The sequence below is a fragment of the Rhineura floridana genome, chromosome 1, assembly GCF_030035675.1.
Source record: "Rhineura floridana isolate rRhiFlo1 chromosome 1, rRhiFlo1.hap2, whole genome shotgun sequence".
NCBI classification, from domain to species: domain Eukaryota; kingdom Metazoa; phylum Chordata; class Lepidosauria; order Squamata; family Rhineuridae; genus Rhineura; species Rhineura floridana.
The window spans coordinates 102,537,641-102,556,138 of NC_084480.1; the positions used below are offsets into that span (position 1 = coordinate 102,537,641).

General features: G+C 40.5%; 1 protein-coding gene across 2 annotated transcripts in view; it reads right to left on the minus strand.

Moving 5' to 3' along the window:
• PCSK5 (proprotein convertase subtilisin/kexin type 5) overlaps positions 1 to 18,498 on the minus strand; it is a 471,327-nt gene that overhangs the window by 145,689 nt on the left and 307,140 nt on the right. For both annotated transcript variants that reach the window (XM_061627751.1, XM_061627741.1), the window contains exons 11-12: positions 12,576 to 12,693; positions 9,988 to 10,197 (exon numbers count right to left, since the gene is read on the minus strand). In XM_061627751.1, the coding sequence (XP_061483735.1) occupies positions 9,988 to 10,197; positions 12,576 to 12,693 (328 nt within the window). The remainder of the gene's footprint in view (positions 1 to 9,987; positions 10,198 to 12,575; positions 12,694 to 18,498) is intronic.

Consider the following 18,498-nt stretch of genomic DNA (forward strand, 5'->3'; position numbering starts at 1 on the left):
CTCGCAGATTTGGGCAATGGGGCAATGGGTGGAACTAGTATTTTTAATTTGCAGAGAGCTTTCCAGAGCTTTGCATCAGTGGAATTTTGGGTAAATAGTTCTCTGAACAACTATTTTCCATGGCGTTCTGGTTCTGGTGACAGCTTGAAAATAGGAATAAATAGCCACGAGAAAATTAAGACAGCTCAAAAATTGTTGAGCCTCTCTCTCAGGCTATGCTCCTCTTGGCTATACCCCTCACTACCCCTATTCCACCAACTCCTCCTGAGTCACATGTCAATTGCCTGACATCACAATGACATCAGGAGACCCATTTTTTCCTTTGCAGCACAGTCTGAGTTGTTTTTGAGCCCTGCTCCCAGCAGGTATCAGCTACACTCCAGTATTCCCATACAGCCATTTCTAGTGGGGCTTAAAGTCACCACTGATCATATGATTGGTGCTGACTTCAAGTCCAGCTTTTTATAGGAAAAGGCTCCACTAGATGGACTTACGCTTGATTCTAAATTTCAAAGATGTCAAATACAAGCCCTAACTGCTAAGGAACAATTGAGAATATATTGTTGCATGCCACCCCAATCTCTGAGTGGTGAGAGATTTCCAGGGGTCCCTGCGCTTACCCAGGGTTTGGTTTCCTTGGAAAGAAGGTCAGCAGAGTCTGTGGTGTCTTTATGCAGTATGGTTTATTTATTAACACACATTCCAACCTGAGCTTAAGACAGAGGGGTTGAAAGCGTCAGCAGTCCATTAGAACTTGCATTTTCCATCAGATTTACAGGAGGCATCCTAAAGCCATGGTGCAGAGAGCCAGCCTCTTTGCCTGCCTCTAGTTCCCAGCCTTTCCTCAGATTCACCTAAAAACACAAGCCTCTCCTAAGCCCCAGGAGGGGGGAGGCTCTCCTGAAGAGTTTCAATAACAATAGGATCTCCCTGGCCCATTAACCCACCTGGCCACTCTATTAGATTAACAAAAGAGACTCAACTGACCAGGATAGGGTTGCCAGGTCAGAAGCATTCCAAAACCTGAGATTTTTGGGGCGGGCCCGAGAGATGTCATGGGGCGGTCCCAAGTGATGTCATTAAGCACGATACATTAAGCATCAATCACAGTTGCTTGGAGGGTACAATTAAAAAAAAATCTGACTGAAAATTAAGCTAGACATCTTAGCTAAAAGATGGAGCCTGGGTAGGGAACATTTAATCTAGCCTACTTGCTTTCGGCAAGAAGGGTTTAAGTGTCTTCAGGCCAGGCCAGTCACCAGAAGGTCACTGTAGGAAGAAAGGAGTCTAGTGTTGTGGAGATGTTAGATGGGAGCATTCGGGAGTAAAGATGGATGTCCCCGAACAGCTGCAATTCTAAACACACTTACTAAGGGACTAAGCCCCCATAGAACTCAACAGGACTTACTTCTGAGTAGATATAGTTTGGATTGTGCTGTTGGTAAAGCTTGACTAGGGATGCTCTGCAAAGACATCCCTATGCAAGTAGGGTTGGCAACCCCCTGCCTGGAATGCCCTGCCCTTATCTTTTAATGTGGCTACTCCAAACTTCTTTACAGATTTGACCCTTCACTTCAGAAAGAGGTCTGAGAAATTAGTAAGAGTAAGAAGATTCTCTACCCTTTCTGTCTGCATAGATGCCCTCATCCTTCCCCTGCGCCCAGCAGAAGCTCTGGGCCAGGTGGGATGCAGTGGCATCTCATAGAGGACACCCTCCCTTTCATGGGGTGTATGATTTGTCATGGCCCAGAGCAGATTTTGGGGTGGGCACCCCCAATTACTTATTTTTCCTGTATGTCTTTTTCTGCTTTGATTTTGTATAGATTCCCTCTTCTGTGCCCTGCACCCAGCAGAAGCTCTGCGCAAGGCGGGATGCAGTGGCATCTTGTAGAGGACACCCTCCCCTTTCCTGGGGTATATGATTTGTGCTGCCCCAGAGCAGATTTCGGTGTGGGTACCCCCAGTTACTTATTTTTTTCTATGTGTTTTTGTCCATTTTGATTTTGCATTGATGCACCCGTGCGTACCCGGTGCCCAGCAGAACCTCTGGGCCAGACGGGATGCACTAGCATCTCGTAGAGGACACCCTCCCCTTTCCTGGGGTATATGATTTGTCCTGGCCCAGAGCAGATTTTGGGGTGGGCACCCCCAGTTACTTATTTTTTCTTGTATGTTTTGGTCTGCTTTGATTTTGCATAGATGCCTTTCTCCGTGCCCTGAGCCCAGTAGAAGCTCTCAGCCAGGCAGGATGCAGTGGCATCTCATAGAGGACACGCTCCCCTTTCCTGGGGTATATGATGTGTCCTGTCCCAGAGCAGAGTTTGGGGTGGGCACCCCCAGTTACTTATTTTTTATGATTTTATGACATCATTATGTATTTATGATGATATCAGAAGCCTGATGATTTTGATTGCATAAAAGTATTGTTATTCATGACGGGGAGAGCCCCCCAATCACAGTGATATATCATACAGGGTACCCCAACATATATTCTGGGGTTCAGAGACATGTTAAGTTTGGTTTGAAGTTGCTGTAGTTGTCAACTCTTCTTTTGTAGTGTTTTGAAATTTCAAGCAAATAAGGAACTGGGAACTAGGAACCAACTTCAGCTTTGTATCAGTTAAATAGATTAAACAGTCGCGGGGGGGCAGCTGATGTTTTGGTGTATATCTTGGGAACCAAACCACCATTTTTTTTTCTAAACTGAAGCTGAGAGTCTGGAGATTAAGGGGTGCTAGCCGGAGAGCCAGAGGGTCCCCAAAAACCAGAGACTCTGGCCAAAAACTGGAGACCTGGTAACTCTAGACCAGGAGCAGGTTTCTCTGCTGCAGAGCCCACTTCCAGGTGCAAGGTTCAAAATCAGAGGCTGGAAGGGGACTCATAGAAATCATCCATCTCAACCCCAAAGCCATAACAATATTTCAAGGCTCCCAATTGTTCCTTTTCAGCCATAAGAACCATGCAATTTACATCTGGAAGAGCAACAGTAATCTCAATATTGACTGTTTTTGGTTACATTACTTACAAGGCTGCTGGACATTCTGCAAAGTACAGTACTGGTGAGGCCTGAAAACTTCCCTCATGCAATTTTTCTTTTTTTCTAAGATGTCTTCAAAGCTTTTAAAAAAATGTTTTTAAAGATGTTTTGTTTTAATTGATTTTAAAGTCTGTTTTTATGATGTCTTAAAATGTTTTTAATGCCCTGGGCTTCTGCTGGGAGGAAAGGTGGGGCATAAATAAAATAATAAATAAATAAATAAATTTGCATCATGAACAGGTGGCCTGAGTCTTTTAAGTATCTAGCAATGCCCTTGATTAAGGGTATTTTGCATTTCCCTTATATGTATATATATATATATATATATATTTATATTAAAAAATAGGTACCCTGTACACTAAATAATACTTATTCTTCTCAGAAAAAGATGAGTTTTTCAAACTGTTTTGCTGTTTGAAAGAAACAAAAGTAAATGCTTTCTACATCTAATTGCTCATGCTGTTGCTTCCTAGTGTTCCACAATACTTTTTTCCCTGGTGCCATAGAATCTTTTTTTTTTTAATTCACCGCATACCTGCCTGGAATGATGCTAATGCATTTGAACTGTTAGCGTCTTGTTTTGAGCCAGAGCGAGAAACGAACATTATTTTCTCACAACAGAACAGTACTTGTTTATGTCAATTATATCAACTAAAACACTCAGGGCCTTCATCAACATCCAGTTCAGATAGAAATGACCAGGGGTGGGACGGGGCTAAACAGCATTAAGAATGGGGAGAATTCTTTTTAGAAGTGAATTTTTACTGCAAAAGTAGAATGGAATAGTGCAAAGCAAGCATCTCATGAACAGCAAGACTGAAAGGGGAAAACAGTTAATTATGCTTCTTAGCTGGATGAAACTTGCAAATTTGGTCACTGTTTGGTCAAAATTTTTCAGTCACTCAGTTGATGATCGGGGTCAGGGCCAGCTCCAAAGGACAGCCAGGTGGAGCCCTGGCCAAGGGCCCCTGGGGCTACAGGTGCCCCCCTGCTCCCCTTCTATGATTTGTGGCAGGATCGCTGCTATGGATCGCATGCCGAGAGCTCCGGAGTCCCCGCCATTCCCTTGCTGCAACCCACCTTTCTCGGCTGTTGTGTGGTTGCGCCCGCAGCACTGCCCTTAACCAAGATGGAGCTGAGGTTTCCCGAAGGGGCTGAAGCCTCTGCCGCCATCTTGGCTCATGGCAAGGATGTGCGCCAAACTGCCAAAGTTTCACTTACTCCAGCAACCTATCTCTAGTAGTAGCCAGCCAGATGCTCTTGGGCAGCTCAGAAGTGGGGTAGGGGATGGTAGTACATCTAATGCTTGTCCACTGTATCTGATTCTCAGAGTATATTGCCTCTGAAGATAACAAGTTCCATTTCTAGAAATTGCAGCTAATACTGGCCATGTTTGGATATTACACTAAATGAACCATAGTTTAGAGCAGGACAAGTTTTAATGGGCTTAAGTTACAGAAGAGTAGATTTTGGTTTAACATTAGCAGGTGTCTTAGAACAAGAGCAATTTGACAATGGAACCAATTACTTAGATGGCAGTGCGTTATCCTCATTGGAGCTCTTCAAGGTGAGGCTGGACAAACATCTATTAGAGATTAGTGGCGGCTGGTGGCTCCATGTCAGTGGGGCAGTGGAATCCACTCTGGATTGACAGTTCCTTGAAAGTTTGGCCTAAACTTGGAGCGGATTCCATTGCCCCACTAACATGGAACTACCAACTGCCACTGTTGGATGTGCTCTAGCTCTACATTTTCAGCACTGATCAGGGGGTTGGACTAGATGGCCTTCAAGATGCCTTCCAACTCTATGATTCTATGAGTCATTTGAAAGCATGTGTTTCCTGTCTCTTTCTAATGGGTTTTCTTCTTACCTCCTCTGCTCCCTTGAATATCTAATATAATCATGTTAGAAATTTCTAGAAAATGTACATGCTCACTGTCATAACTTTTACAAGCAATATAAAAACTACAGTGAATGACAAGGAAATGCCTAAAAGCAATGCTAACATATTTTCTACCATTCTGATGCTTCCCATAACCTCATTACAAAACAAAACTTAACAAAACTGAACGCAGAAACGCTTGCTTAACAATCCTCTAAATTTCCATGGCCATACACAAAATAGTCAGAGAGAATAGAGAGTTTAAAGTCTAAAAAGAGAGAGAGAAAAACAGACCCCTTTTGGACTTCTCATAAGCTGTAGAAATTAATTAAAAATTAGTCATATTCACAGAGTACCTGTAATCCAATTATTGACCTTGCCCCATACTCTGACCTTCATCCTCTGCAGTTTAAAAGTTCAAAAAATGCCTGGCTGATTTTTAATTAATTTAATAAATTTTGGCTTGAACTTAATGATAATATCAGGCATGCTCAGTAAGAACCAACTGTCAGTGTTCTAAAAGCCAGACTCACAGCTGCTGGGATTGGCTAATCAGGGGGTCACACCCACACCAGACTTTGATTTCACTTGAGACAGTCATGGCTTCCCCCAAAGAATCCTGGGAAGTGTAATTTGTGAAGAGGGCTGAGAGAAGACTCCTATTCCCCTGACAGAGCTCCAGTGGCCAGAGTGGTTTAACAGTCAGCCACTCTGATTCAAGCTCTGTGAGTGCAACAGGGCATCTCCTAGCAACTCTTCCCAGGATTTCTTGGGAGAAGCCATGACTGCCTAAAGTGAAATAATAGTCTGGTGTGGATGTGGCCAAGGACAGCTTTGGTTTTAATTTGGGTGGGAGGCTACATGTGCCTACTATAGAATAAAAAGGTGGGAGAAACCCTGAAAAAGAATGATACTGTTCACAATGTTTTCCTTTTGGAAAGGAAAGGGGCATCCCCTCTGCCCAGTGCCCATCCACCCAACCTCCTCTGCTCCCCCTCCCTTCCTGCCCCCCTCCTCCCCTCCCTGCCCCTCCCCAGGTCAGTTTCATCTATCCTAAGCATGATTGCAGGAGTAAATCCCACTGAACTCAAAAAGCATGCAGATGATCAAACCTGCCATCCCCTCCTCCTCCCTCCCAACACCACCCCTTTGCCCCTTCCCTCCCCCTTCCAACCTGCTTCTTCCCCCTTCCACTCCTTCTGGTCCCCTCTTCCCCTTCTTGTTTCCCTCTACTCTCCCCTCCCCCTCCTCTTCCCCTATGGTCAGCTTTACCTATCCTAGCCATGACTGCACAGGAGTAAATCCCATTGAACTCAGTAAGCATGCAAATGATCAGGCCTGCCTTTCTCCTCCTTCCCCTCCCTTCCTCCTCTCCTCCCCAATTGCTTCTTCCCCCTCCCCTGTCCACTCCAGGTCTCCCTCCCCATGGTCAGTTTTACCTATCCTAAGCATGATTGCACAGGAGTAAATCCCAGTGAACTCAATAAACATGCAAATGATCAAACCTACCCTCCTGCTCCTCCCCTCCCCATCTCCTGTAGTCAGTTTCACCTATCCTAAGCATGATTGCAAGGGAGTAAATCCCACTGAACTCAATAAGCATGCAAATGATCAATCCATTCTCAGTAAACTTGAACAGGATCCCATTTCTTACCTCCCAGACTAAAAAGCAGGGAAATTCACTAACAGGCAAAAAACCTTATAGCAAAGTAAATAAAACATATTTAAAGTGACTATCTGAACAATATCAACTGTATTAATATTGTTGCGTCCTCCCTGCTAAAATAAGATCAGCACCGCACATGTCTTGTTTCTGTTATTTGGGCTGACTGCAGGTCTTGCCACCACTCACACATTACCAAATTATTCCAAGCAACACAGGAAGTGGTTTTGGACTGTGAAAGACCAACCCAAATTGTGTTTGCATTTTGACAAATTTGTAGGGCAGTACAATATCTCACAGAGGAGGTTAGGTCTCCCGCTCCCCTGGTGCATAAAGGCTGTCCAATTCCGCTGCTTTTTAAAGTTCGATAGAAATATCTTTTGGCTATAGGTACATTCTCAAACCGCAAGGTTTTTTGCCTGTTAGCAAATAAAAAGAAAGAGTGTTTCTGACCTTAAAACAAAACCTGTTAATGACACCTGGCAAACATGGATCATGATCCAGGCAAAGTTTAACGGTTGACTTAGAAGTCATGAGCAGAAATCTGCCACCAATACTTAACTTTGGCTTAATTGTTTTTTAATTGGGTTTCCATTCTTGATGCAGACTGAATTTTTATGTATCTTTCTTTCTATTTCTCTTTTTTGTGAGTTAATTAGAGCCAAACAATTCTCACCCTAAGTCTTTTAGGCCAGCAGCTTAGGCCAAAATATAACAGCTACATCCATGCAAGATCACAAAATATGACATTCTGCTAGTAATGAAAGGACAAGATTATGGTGTTATAAGCAAGTCTGCTAATGGAGGTTCCAATCCAAATTATTCAAGCAGAACTTTATCTAGATAATGGGGCTTTCTTGACCCCTCCCCTCATGCAGCCCTCTGTGGACCCTTAATAGATGATCCTGACAGATGGGAGACCTTCCAGATCAATTTTGGATGTTGCTTTGGTGGAGGGGGGATCAGAGAGAGGAAGGAACTGGCACAAATGGGGGGGGCAGGTAACTTGCACATATGGAAGTGCCACCTGCGCATGAAAGAACACTGTTGGATCCAAGCCACAATGGTTAATACTAGGATGTTAGCGCTAAAATTTTTGGGGACTTAAATCACAGATTCTTCACATTACGTAGTAACTTTTTCATCATTTCATTGACTCTGGGAAGTTTACTTAGAATTTGAATTATATTTTTTTTCTTTTTCTTCTTGCTAAAATCACTGGAATTTCTTCATCTAAGATTGGAATTGAGTTAATGGAAGCACATGAAAAGCCAGATACCAGTAACTTGTATTAAAAACTGTTTGTATCTAGCATATTGTTTTGTTTGGAATTTTCCTATATTTAGGTGTTTGTTTTTTTTACTTTGAAGAAGCCAGCTTCTTCAAAGGATCATTGTACAAATACAGGATTATTTATTAATTAAAATTTATATATTGTTTCTAAGGTCATCGTAATAAAGGCTGTGAATAGTAAAATAATAAATATATAGTAATACAGTAAAATAAAAGATTGTACTCCCTCTTTGTGCCTGAAACCAAGTCTCATATCAAATGCTGCCAGAATTTCTTTTCTAACTAAAATATGTAACTAGAATCCTATGGTAGATATTTAGTCATGTTTAAGTATTGAAAAATGCACTCCCTGCTGCAAATGCCATCTAGGTCAGTGCACCTGAAAGTTAATGGAGTAAAACTCCTCAAGGATTAACTTTGAGAAGTACATCTGAAATATTACCACTACCTGTACTACACCTATAATTATACTATTATGTATCTCAACTGTATCCTTTCTTCCAGAGAGCTCGGAGTGGTATATGTTGGGATCCCAGGTGGTCTCGCATCTGAGCACTGACTATGCTCAGATCTTCTTAGCTTTAGCTTCTTAGCTTTGCTTTATCATACGCCTTCAGACCATGCCCTAGGTCCACATAACAATTAGAAAAGACATGTACCTACAGGCAAAGTTTAACACTTGTAAGGCTGACTTAGAAGTCATGAGCATAATTCTTTCCCACCAATATTTAACTATGGGTGGATTGTTTTTTCATTTGGTTTCTGTACTACACCACTTACAATCTAATAAAACACAACAGAAAGACTAGATTCTTGCAGAAAAAGAAAAAATCCAATTTACTGGTCAGTTGAAAATGAAAGAATATTCTGTTTCATATTGTTGATAATCTATGGAACAGCAAGACTACATATTCTACAATACCCTGAAGTTTCTCTTTTAATAGATACTATATAATCCGATGCTTTTATGAATTATTTTGTTTCTGACAAGATCAAATTACTTTTCTATTCCTCAAACTTTCACCTTCCCAATGTTTCACCTTCTCAACGCTGGCTTCAGCCTCAACTAATTTCTCTTTTCCTATTTGCTGAAGTTTTATAAAAGTAGCTTATCCCGTCTGTACAACACTGAGGATTGAGATTTCTCAAAAACCTGGAGAAAAACTGCATAAGATTCAGCAATCTTTTTTTTTGTTAGGCAATTTATATTGTTGAGAAGATGGAGAGAGCTTTCTCCATCTTTCCAATCCCTATTGAAAATGGTGCTTATCACACCTCTCAAATCTAACAGTGTACACTGGTAAAAGTGGCATTATCTGGCCGCATCCCATTAATTCTCAAAAGATTTTGCATGAATTTAAACTGTTCCAAACAGTGCAGAGATTTGCCATATGACTATCAATACATTTAACAATACATTTTGTCCTTTCTTGTCCTGTTGATGGCTAGATAGGCACATGTTCTGCATTCTCAGCTGCAAATTAACATAACATAGCATAAACCACTTAGACGCCATTTTAGCATGTAAGTGATATATAAAATAATAACAGCAACAACTGCCAAGCCATATGTCTGCACTGACCCTAGAAAACAATCTCATACAGATAAGAGTTCATAACATGTCCCACCAGAAGCTTTCTATGATCAGCACCAGAACTCAAGATAGACAAACAAGATCAAGAATGGAATTCAGGTTCATGACAAGTGCAATGTCTGGAATGCTTAGGTCAGACAAGACAGGCTGAAATGTAGACTCTGCTATCATCCTCATTTTGGAAGGGCAAGTTTAATAGTACTTGCCATAAGAACTCATTGCTCCATCAGCCATCTTCTTGCAATATTAATCCTGTTTCACAACCTCTGTATTCTGCAACAATCTCATTCCTCAAAGATTTGTCAAAATCTATTGTGCCCATCACTAACAATTATGGCATTATACCAGGCACTTCTGATATTCATAGTGGCAGCGGATCTGAAATTTCCACTTCATTTCCCCCCCTCTCCACTAATACATGTATTTCTTAGTTATTTCTCCAGTCACCTTTATTTAAATTGCACAAACTTTGGGCAGTGAGCTTTGATCAGACTGAAAGCTGAATATAGTTATAGTACCTGTTAGCCAATAGCTGAGATCTTGTTCCAGAAGGAGAAGTTAAATAAATTGCCAAGTCACCCCTCCGAGGATGTGTGATAGTGATGCGCACAACAATATGTTCCAAGTAGATTACATGGTGATTGGCATTATCTGCGCAGCCTGTGGCTTTGTATATTGAGCGAACACCATTATCTGGTCCATTACGAATATTATCTGGTCGTATTGTTCTGTTTCAAAACACCAACATAATATTTTCCAGTGAATACCACAAACAATTTGTTATAAGTAACTTTTATCCTTGAAAAGTGTATATTAAATTTTGGTTATACTGAAATAAGACAGGCTTAAACAGGAAATTTATTAAAAATGCCTGAGCAGCTGTTCAATGCTTTACTTTCTGTTCCTTAGATGAAATCAATTATATACTCACTTAAATAGTACTATAGGCTAAATGATAAAAAATTACCACATGTAAGAAAAGCAAATTAGTTTACAGAAGTTCCAGATTCTAGGACACAATTTATATATTATTTTACATTTTCCTATTAAGTTATTTTTGCTTTAGAAATAGCCTGTTGTTAGGTCACAAGCCACAATTCATGTTCCTAAAACTCTTGATTTCATTACAATCCATGAAAATCACATTTACTTCAATTTTTCAATGAAAGATCAAGACTAGACCCACCAATTCTGTAAATGTGATTGTACCTATTGTCTAAAAATTCCTAACCAAAAATAGCAGAAAAGGCTGGTTCATACAACTATCTTAATCAAATGATACTTCCACATGGCAGCTTGATATTGTGACACAACTAAAGATATATATGAGTCATGATGTAGCTTTCTTATCATGTAAAAACAGTAACTATCAATGGAAGTGTACTTGTCAAATACTGAAGTTATCACCAGGGCCTCCAAAGAACAAGGAAGGCTTGGAGAGGTGAAGGTAATAAAGGGCAATCTACCCCAAGGGTTTGGAAGCCCTATACATTATTAAACTGGTTTTGTTGCCAAAATATTCTCTAGTTTACTTTTGGCTCAGACCTCCATAAAGGTTCTGTGAGGCCTTCTTTATAATTTGATTGTATTTATTAGATTTAGATTTAATAAACACTACCTAAGACAGGAAAGTTGGGATAGGAAACCTGAGATCCAGATCACATGTAATTTGAAAAGAAAACATGGAAAGGGAACACTGAATAGGGATACAGCAGTTATGCATAGAATTCCCCTTCCTCATAAAACCCTGGGCCATTGTCTCTGTGTATGCATGGAAAGTGTGTATGTGTGTGTGTGGATTTAATGCCATGAAGAAACAGGGCTCTATTGATCCCCATTGAGATCCCTCTATGCATGAGCACCGTACCCATTAAATAACCAAGGGTTTAATTAAAATAATAAATCAGCCTGAATGGAAACTTTGTAAACTGTGGCATTCACATAATAACTGCACAAAGGTCATTAATAAGTTTCCTTATACAAAAAAATAACCTATATCAAGGGTTTTTGTGGGCATAAGAGAACATACAAAAAGTATTATAAAACAGATGAATTATACAATGCTGTTTGCATGTCCATCTCAGGGCTGTGTATGTGGATAAGACCAAAAATAGCCTAAGCTGCCAACGTTATAGGACTGTGCAGATGTTCAGTGAATGCATGTATGGAAGGGGAAGGGAATTTGGGTTGCACCTATTTTCTGCCAGTCCTGACAGCTGTGGGGTTGACCATACATTAATTAAAAACCATCCATCATCATCATAAAAATAACGAAGTCATAACAGTATGACAAAGTTGACCAAGCAATTCAAAACTACAAAAAGAGAAAAGAAAAAAAAGAAAAAAAATCAACAATCAGCTGTTCGGGGAAAAAGGAATGCCATGGCTTGGTGCCAAAAAGAAGGTAAAGGATGGTGCCAGGCAGGTCTCCCTGGGGAAAAGGTTCCATGATTGGGAAGCCACAGCTGATAAGGTGTTTGCTCATGTTGCTACCCTCTGCATCTCTGCTAGAAGGAGTATCCGGAGGAGTTGATTGTTGACCTGGCATTGGATCAGACTCCTTATGAGTCTCCCCCAAACCAAACGTCAGCAGGGAGATGGTGTAATTCTCCCAGCTAAGCCTCTGGTTCTGTGAGGATGAAGGGGACTAGCAGCAGGCTATCTTCAACAGCTTCCCAACAGCTGGTACTAGCTGGGGAGGAATCAAACATTAACATAAGGCAGAGGTTTTCAGGTGGTCCATGGAACGGTTGTAGAACTGTCAAGATCTGCATTTGGCCCTGTAACGATGTATTGTTTTAGTATGAAGCTATTTTAACCAGGGCCAGGTAACTGAACAGGCTAACAAGGCCCAGGGTCCATAATTTTCATATTACGGTGCTGGTTTTGATGAAGATGCTGGCACTGAAGTTAAAAATGAAAGTTACATATGTGCTTTGATTTGTAGAACAACAACAAAAAATTAAGTGGTCTGCCAAGACCCTCAGACATTTTCAAATGGTCTGTGGAAAATTTGAGAACAACTGGCTTAGGGGAAGCTATTGTACAACCCTAGTAAATTGTTATATATACATATATAACAACACATGTCTTCAACAAATATTACTTGATTTGCCGATCTGTGTTTTCGACACACACATGCTGTGGAGGAACTGTTGTCCACTTTTCTGCTTCTGTCACCATGGCTTCAGCATCCATCAGTCCAAATCCATATAGGTGGCTAACTGTAAAATATAAACAGAATTGCTACAATTGGAAAATAGTTCTTTGCTGTTTCACAGAACACAATAGCCATTACTGCCACATCATACATTCCTCTTAATTCCCACCCCCAATTGCCTTGTTCAGAAGCATAGCTATAACCATACTACATATAGTTGCCAGTGACATCAACATTTATTGTTTAATTGTTAACTGACAATGTTATTATTATTAATATCATTCATATTTATGCCTACCCATCACCAATAGATCCCAGGGCAGATTACAAAATCTAAAATACAATATTAAAAAGAATTAAAACACATTTCAGTCATAAGAAAAAGATGGGTTCTGAAAACATACATCTCAGGAGCCAAAGGCCAGGGTAAAGATGTGGTTTTAATTCACAGATAAATGCCCATTTTATTTTCCCCAAGTGATTGCAATGTAATGTTGGGAATCATTACCATGAACTTGGTGGAACATGGAGCTAGCTGTAGCAATTACAGAGATTGTGGCAACTGAAGAAAAGTGCAGCTAAGATCACAGAAATGGCTGCCAGCAATCTTTGGATGCCACCTGGTTCACATTAACATTTCTGTATGTGGCTGCACGCCTAGATAATGCTTAAAACAATAGTATGGCTTGCAGGATAGTAACTACAGATCTACAATGTTTCCACTTGCATGTATCAACCAGTCCTACATCTGAGATTCTACAATATATATCAGCAAGCAATAGAAAAATAAATGTGAACTCATGACTGACATGATGAAAAGAGGTGGAGCACATGTGTGTGAAACGACATGTCTGAGTGCCTTTGGCTAATTCTGCCCCACCTTAGCCTAGTCTTTTGTCTAAGGTTTTAAAAAGAAATGTTAGAAAATTATAAGGAGTTAAATCCATAACCAGAATACACAAATGCCATAGGGGTGGCTGCAGTGGAGTTTTTAATCTGATGCAGAATAGATCACAGTGTGTATAAATTTATATTGGAAGCTGTTGAAGCAGGAACCTGAGTTTTGGTTATGTTCACTCTATAAAGTACCATTTACATTTGTCATTTATTTAAATAAATAAAATTACTTTTAGGACTCCTAATTTTAAGGCAATTCAGCAATTTTAACATAATTTGGAACATCTGGTGATAGGAGACATCTACTAAATCATATTAGAAATGCATACTTAATTCAGCCAGCATCCTAATTTCACTACTCTCTTCAAAGTATAGCAGAACAAACAACCTTCACATTGACATTTTTTAAAAAAAATATTTTATTTAAAAAGTCTAATTTTTTATTCCTGAGAAAGGTACCACCCAAGGTTGTAGCACCTATGCTAATTTCCCATGATTGATAGTACTCTTAATGTTTCAAAACTTTCTTTTTGTAATGAAGAATGAGTAGGAGTAAGATGTACCCTGCCATTTTAAACAAAAATGCATACACACAAGTATTTTCCCCCATCCAAATCAAAACAGCCTCAGTGGTGTTTTTAAGGACTTTCATGTGGAAGCATTCCAGACAGCTGATATTGGGCTGTCTGCAATGCTTGCACTTCAAAGTCTTCAATCAAATGGGTTTGGCCAGCAGCTGCAGGTACTGAGACAGGCCCATCATTTTCTCAGACTAAATAATAGCAATTTGAGAAGACATTACAGAGTTGATAAAACTAGCTGATCCCCTACAACTGAACAGAAAAATGTGTTCACCCAAGTTCCCACACCATTAAAACTATCTCTCTATACATGTATACATTAGAACTGCTACTGTGGCTGTACCTAAAATTAGCAAATTCTGGAGCCTCTGAGATCACTTAGACAGCATTATACTGGGCCAGGCACGCCTTTTAGCTAACATGTTAGAACTGTAATTGCCTTTTCTTGGGAAGGATAATGGGTGGGGTATATACCTTTATAGATTATAAATTGCAAAACACTACCTGAAAAGGCTGAAGAAGTATTGCCATTTCAGTGATAGCAGAGGCCAACGCATCCTCTGTGCATCACAGACATCTTACTCCTTCCTTAAATATATGCTTTTATTGGGTTCAGGTGTACATCTATTTATGTCAGTGGCCGTCTTAGAAGTATGGTAGTAAGGGAGTTCACTGAGCAAAGTACCAAAATGACTTGTCACTCCTGAAAGCAGAGTAGAAATTTGTGGTGGATATATATCTGCTGCTGCAGTTCTCAATTAGCTTGACTGTCTAGAAGGGGTACAGGTTTTAGACCATTTAGGCATTGTAAAAAAGGGAAAAACTTTTAGTTCGAAGAGCATTGGAACTGTGTAGAACATCTTAATGCTTGTTGCCGTTCCTGGAAAAGCAATAGAATAGCTTTGCAATGTGATCATCTACTACAAACGCAGGATTTAAAGTTAATTATGGGACCTGGGAGACCAGGGTTCAAATCACTGCTTGCCCATGAAGCTCACTGGCAGTCATCTCTCAGCCTAAACTACAGGGTTATTGTGAGGATAAAACCGTGGGAGGGGGGAAGAGAACTATGTTTGTATACCACCTTGAGCTTCTTGGTGGGAAGGTGAGATATAAATATAATAAATAAATAAATATTGAGAGACGAATGACTGATCAACTAAATCTGACAAGACAGCTTAAAAAGCCCTGCACACATTATCTGAAGGTACATGGGGCACCTTGGTTGACGCTAAGCAGGCCTGGGTCTGATCAGTGTCTGGACGGTTAACAACATGGCAACCACATATATGCCACCTTGGGATCCACGATGGAAGAAAGGCAGGATATAAATGTAGGAAAACAAAATAAATAAACATATTCACAAGACATGAATATACCAAGTGATACCAAGAGTGATGAAGTGGTAAATTTTGAAGTGCAGGAGCTCATCATGGAAGCTCCCATACCCATGCCCCAAAGAGGAATCCACAGCCTCATCTCATCTCCAAAGAAGGTCCAAAAATGCAGGCTGCTGTGTTAATTGATTATATAATCAAATTGCTAATATGAAGTAGGAACCCAGACAAAGAAAAGGAAAGAACTATCCAGCCTCTGCTTGTTTATTTTTCTGATTCCTTGACTTCCTCTTTATCAGTGGTTCCCAACCTTGATAAGTACAGAACACCCTTTGTAACCTCAAAAAATTTCCCTACCCCCCACATGCTAATTGTTGTAATTTTAGTCTCTTTTAATTGAAAAAATACATAATGAACCATTATATAATATCACCTGTTATTCATCACAACAACAAATATGATGAATCTACTGAATCTCTGTTGGCAGAACATTCTAAAGAACTGGGCCGATGATACTGAAGGCTTGATTTCGTCTTGATGATAAATGAGCCTTGCCAACTCAGGGGATGACCAAAGCAGCTCCTGCAGATTGAGCTGGGATATAAGGCTTCAGGCAGTCCCTAAGACACCCTGGACCTCAGTTGTTCAGAGTTTTGTAAATTAATGCAAGGACCTTTAACCTGGCTGGGTAGTGGATGGGCAGCCAGTGCAGATGTTTTAAAAGTGGTGTCACATGTTGTCGGCCATATGCTCCCATCAGCAATCTGGCCTGCCGCATTTTGCATCAGCTGGAGCTTCTGAACCAGGGCCAAGGACAGCCCCTCACTGAGCGCACTGCAGTAATCCGGCCTCAAGGTTACCAGCACATGGACTACAGAGGTCAGGCTATCCCTGTCCAGGAATGGCTGTAGCTGATGAACCAGACAAAGCTGGTAAAAGATACCCCTAACCAAGCATTATGATGATACTTGGGCCTCTAGTGGGCCTCTAGTGACAAAAATGAATCCAGGAGTACTCCTAGGCTATGGACCTGGTCCTTCAGAGGGAGCACAACCCGATCCAGAACAGGTAACCTGTCTATCTTCCAGACATGGGAACCACCTACCCAAAGAGCCTCCATCTTCCCAGGATTCAAGCACAGTTTATTGGGCCTCATCCAGTCTACTACAACATTCAGACACCGATCCAGAGCATTCACAGCCTCTCCTGATTCAGATGTTATGGAGAATTAGAGCTATGTGTCATCAGCATATTGCTGATACCTTGCTCCCAAACTCCTAATGACCACTATCATCGGCTTCATATAGATGTTGAATAGCTCTGGGGACAGAATAGTACCCAGCGGACCACACAGCACAAGTGCCAGGGGGCTGAGGAACACTCACCCAGTGTTACTCTCTGGATGTGACCCTGAAGGTAAGAGCAGAATCACTGTAATACAGTGCCTCCAATACCCATCCCACTGAGTCAGTCCAGGATACCATGGTCAATGGTATCAAATGCTGCTGATAGATTGAGCAGAAGAAACAGGGTCGCATTTCCCCTGTCTCTCTCACAATACAAGTCATCCATCAGGGTGACAAAAACTGATTCTGTTTCGAAATGTGGCTAGGTTAATCTTGTTGTTGTTGTTGTTATGTGCCTTCAAGTCGATTACGACTTATGGTGACCCTATGAATCAGTGACCTCCAAGAGCATCTGTCATGAACCACCCTGTTCAGATCTTGTAAGTTCAGGTCTGTGGCTTCCTTTATGGAATCAATCCATCTCTTGTTTGGTCTTCCTCTTTTTCTACTCCCTGCTGTTTTTCCCAGCATTATTGTCTTTTCCAGTGAATCATCTTCTCATGATGTGTCCAAAGTATGATAACCTCAGTTTCATCATTTTAGCTTCTAGTGACAGTTCTGGTTTAATTTGTTCTAACACCCAATTATTTGTCTTTTTTGCAGTCCATGGTATGCACAAAGCTCTCCTCCAGCATCACATTTCAAATGAGTTGGTTTTTCTCTTATATGCCTTTTTCACTGTCCAGCTTTCACATCCATACATAGAGATAGGGAATACCATGGTCTGAATGATCCTGACTTTGGTGTTCATCTTAGATGGGTTAAAAAGTCACTCAGAGTGGTTTGGTGAATGAGCATGTGGGATTATTCAGAACAGTCTTCTGAACCACGGCAGTATTATTTTCCACGCAGCTTAGTTCCAAAGAACTTACTCCGTCTTGCACATTATACCTTACCATTTGTATGAGCTTAGTGCTTAAAAAAAATACAATATCTGAACAGAAATACTTGTGCTAAATATACAGGTACTGCAAGATCAGAAAAAGTTGAACATTACTGGAGATAACATTCTACTTATGATGTGGATGAGCTCAAACTTAAATAAAAACTAAACAAAGGCTGATATTCAACTAAAAAGTTGTGCTAGCACAAGGATTAGGACAACAGGATTTCCCACCCTCCCCTTGTGTAGGCCCAGCACTGTCCACAAATTTGCTCTGGGAAGTTGGGAAAAAACCCAGAACAGATTTAGGGGGCATGGGGGAGAGAGGAGAAGAGATCATTTTATTGTGCAAGGAGAAAACCTTGCAGTGATGGAAGTATCTCTTTAGCCCTATGTTGAATACAACACAAATATTTAAAAGATGTTATATGGTTGAGAATGGGGAGCACAACACTGCATCCAATGCAATACACAGCACAGCTGATTCCTGACCATTCAATGCTTTTTTCGCAAACTTTAATAACCTGTTGGATCTTTATTATGTTTTCCATCTGGAAAATATTATCCAAACAGTTGATTCCTTACTACTAAGTTGATTTCTGAGCATGTTTGGTATTTGTATGCATTTGTTTTGTGTGCATGTAGCCTCTGATCATGGAGGCAGCATATAGTCTTCATGATTACTAGCTATTGACAGCCTCATTCTCCATGAATCTGCCTAATTTCCTTTTAAAGCCATACAAGTTGGTGTGATAGCACCTTTTCATTTATCTCACAGTTTTGAATTATTTTATATAATGTACTTTTCACTTGCATAATTTCATA